This window comes from Sinocyclocheilus grahami, unplaced genomic scaffold (assembly GCF_001515645.1).
Source record: "Sinocyclocheilus grahami isolate Dianchi unplaced genomic scaffold, SAMN03320097.WGS_v1.1 scaffold9561.1, whole genome shotgun sequence".
NCBI lineage: Eukaryota > Metazoa > Chordata > Actinopteri > Cypriniformes > Cyprinidae > Sinocyclocheilus > Sinocyclocheilus grahami.
Genome location: NW_015512699.1, coordinates 6522 through 8214, shown reverse-complemented (window position 1 = coordinate 8214; position 1693 = coordinate 6522). Strand labels below are relative to the sequence as shown.

At 35.6% G+C, this 1693-nt stretch overlaps 1 protein-coding gene across 1 annotated transcript; it reads left to right on the top strand.

Annotated features, from left to right (window-relative positions):
* The first annotated feature begins 233 nt into the window (after nt 1-233).
* Nucleotides 234-1355, top strand: LOC107578285 (pancreatic secretory granule membrane major glycoprotein GP2-like). Its single transcript, XM_016264253.1, has 3 exons — nt 234-404; nt 682-784; nt 995-1355. The coding sequence occupies exons 1-3, from the start codon at nt 234-236 to the stop codon at nt 1096-1098; spliced, it is 378 nt and encodes a 125-aa protein (XP_016119739.1). The 3' UTR covers nt 1099-1355.
* The last annotated feature ends 338 nt before the right edge of the window (nt 1356-1693 follow it).

Genomic DNA, 1693 nt, shown 5'->3' with positions numbered 1-1693 from the left:
GTGAACGATCCTCATTACCCTCTCCGCTGGGACCTCATCGTTGACAGGCAAGTCCATGTTTTTGTTTGGTTTGTCTTCACTTAGCGCTATCTAAAAAAAGAAATTTCTGTTTATTTACTTACCCTTATATCTTTCCAAACCTTAAATTAAATGCAATACTTGAACATAGTTAACCTAGTAAATCATTTTTGTTTTTTGTTATCTCTTTAATATCTTTATTATACTTTTCCAAAATGCTCAGGTGTCCCAATCCTAATGATGATACAGTGGAGTTGCTGCAAAATGGTGTTTCTACATCCAGCCGTTTCTCCTTCGAGATGTTTATCTTCACTGCAGACTCCACCAAGGTTTACCTGCACTGTGCTGTTCACCTTTGCCTTCTGACAGACAATCACTGCTCAGTGGTGAGTGTACAAATTACAAGTAATAAAACCTTTCAGATTTTTCTTGTGGACATGGTCATAATTGTTGTTATTAGTAAATGTTGTCCATTTTCTTTAAGTAAAAGATACTTTTGAGCGACGGTCAATGGAGAAAGATGCTATTTGTTTCCAATTGCGATAAACCACCAGTAGGGGCTGATGGGGCCATGCTGACTAGCAAACCCTCAACCCCTTTGGCTGATACGACTGATGTTAACTTAAACTGACACAAATTGTTGTCTTTTCATCGGTCTTTCAGCACTGTGACCCTGAACACCACCATAGAGCGGGCAGATCTGTGGATTTCCATGACAGTACTTCAATATCCCTTGGTCCATTGATGTGGTCTGACAGTAACAAAGGTAACTTATGAAACAAAACAACAACAAAAAGAGAATTAAATTTAATTCAATATCACATAAAAAAAAGAGTGTTGTAGTTCCACAACCTTCACATACTCTGGTCTGGTCTATGCATAGAAATTATAAAAAAAGTAAAAAGTGCTGTTAAGTAAATATCAGCACTCGTGAAGTGCTGCAATCAACTGACTGCTGTATAATTTCTGTTCACAGATACGCCGATGCCACGCCAAGTGCTAGTATCCAGGGCTCCATGTCTGTTGGGTTCTCTGACTATATCAGTTATTTCTCTGATGAGTCTCCTGATATTCTGCTAGGATATTTCCACTGACAATCAACCTAATGTTTTAACACGTCTATTCTTATATTTTTATTATATCTCTTTCTCGATGAATGTGACACTGATGCCAAACTGTTACAAGCTTTCTATAAATGTGACCTTTGGGTGATTGTTAAAAATCACAACCTTTAAAATGTTTTCTAAATCAAACAGTCTTATTACTATTGTGAGGATAAAGCATATTAAATAATGAGATAAAACAAATCACAATAAACTGATTTTCTCTGTGTTTTGGTGACATATTTGTCATTTCTGTGTGTGTGTGTGATTTTGTTTTTTCTATTGTTTGTTACAATGTAGTTAGTTCAGCTATTATACTGAGTCAGGCTTAGGCTACATCCTATCATAAACCATCTCAAACCAAATCAGCTATACACTCACACAGACACAGCCAGAGTGGTTTTGCAGCGTTTTTATTTAATTTTTTTCTTCTGACCTAGTCATACATATTACTGGAATAGAAACTTTTCTTAGTGTTCTTGTGTTAACAGAGATGACTGTTTTCTCTTCATTCTTTACTGATACAAAGTTTTTACTGATTTCTTGCATATTTGTAATTTTACTGAAAAAAT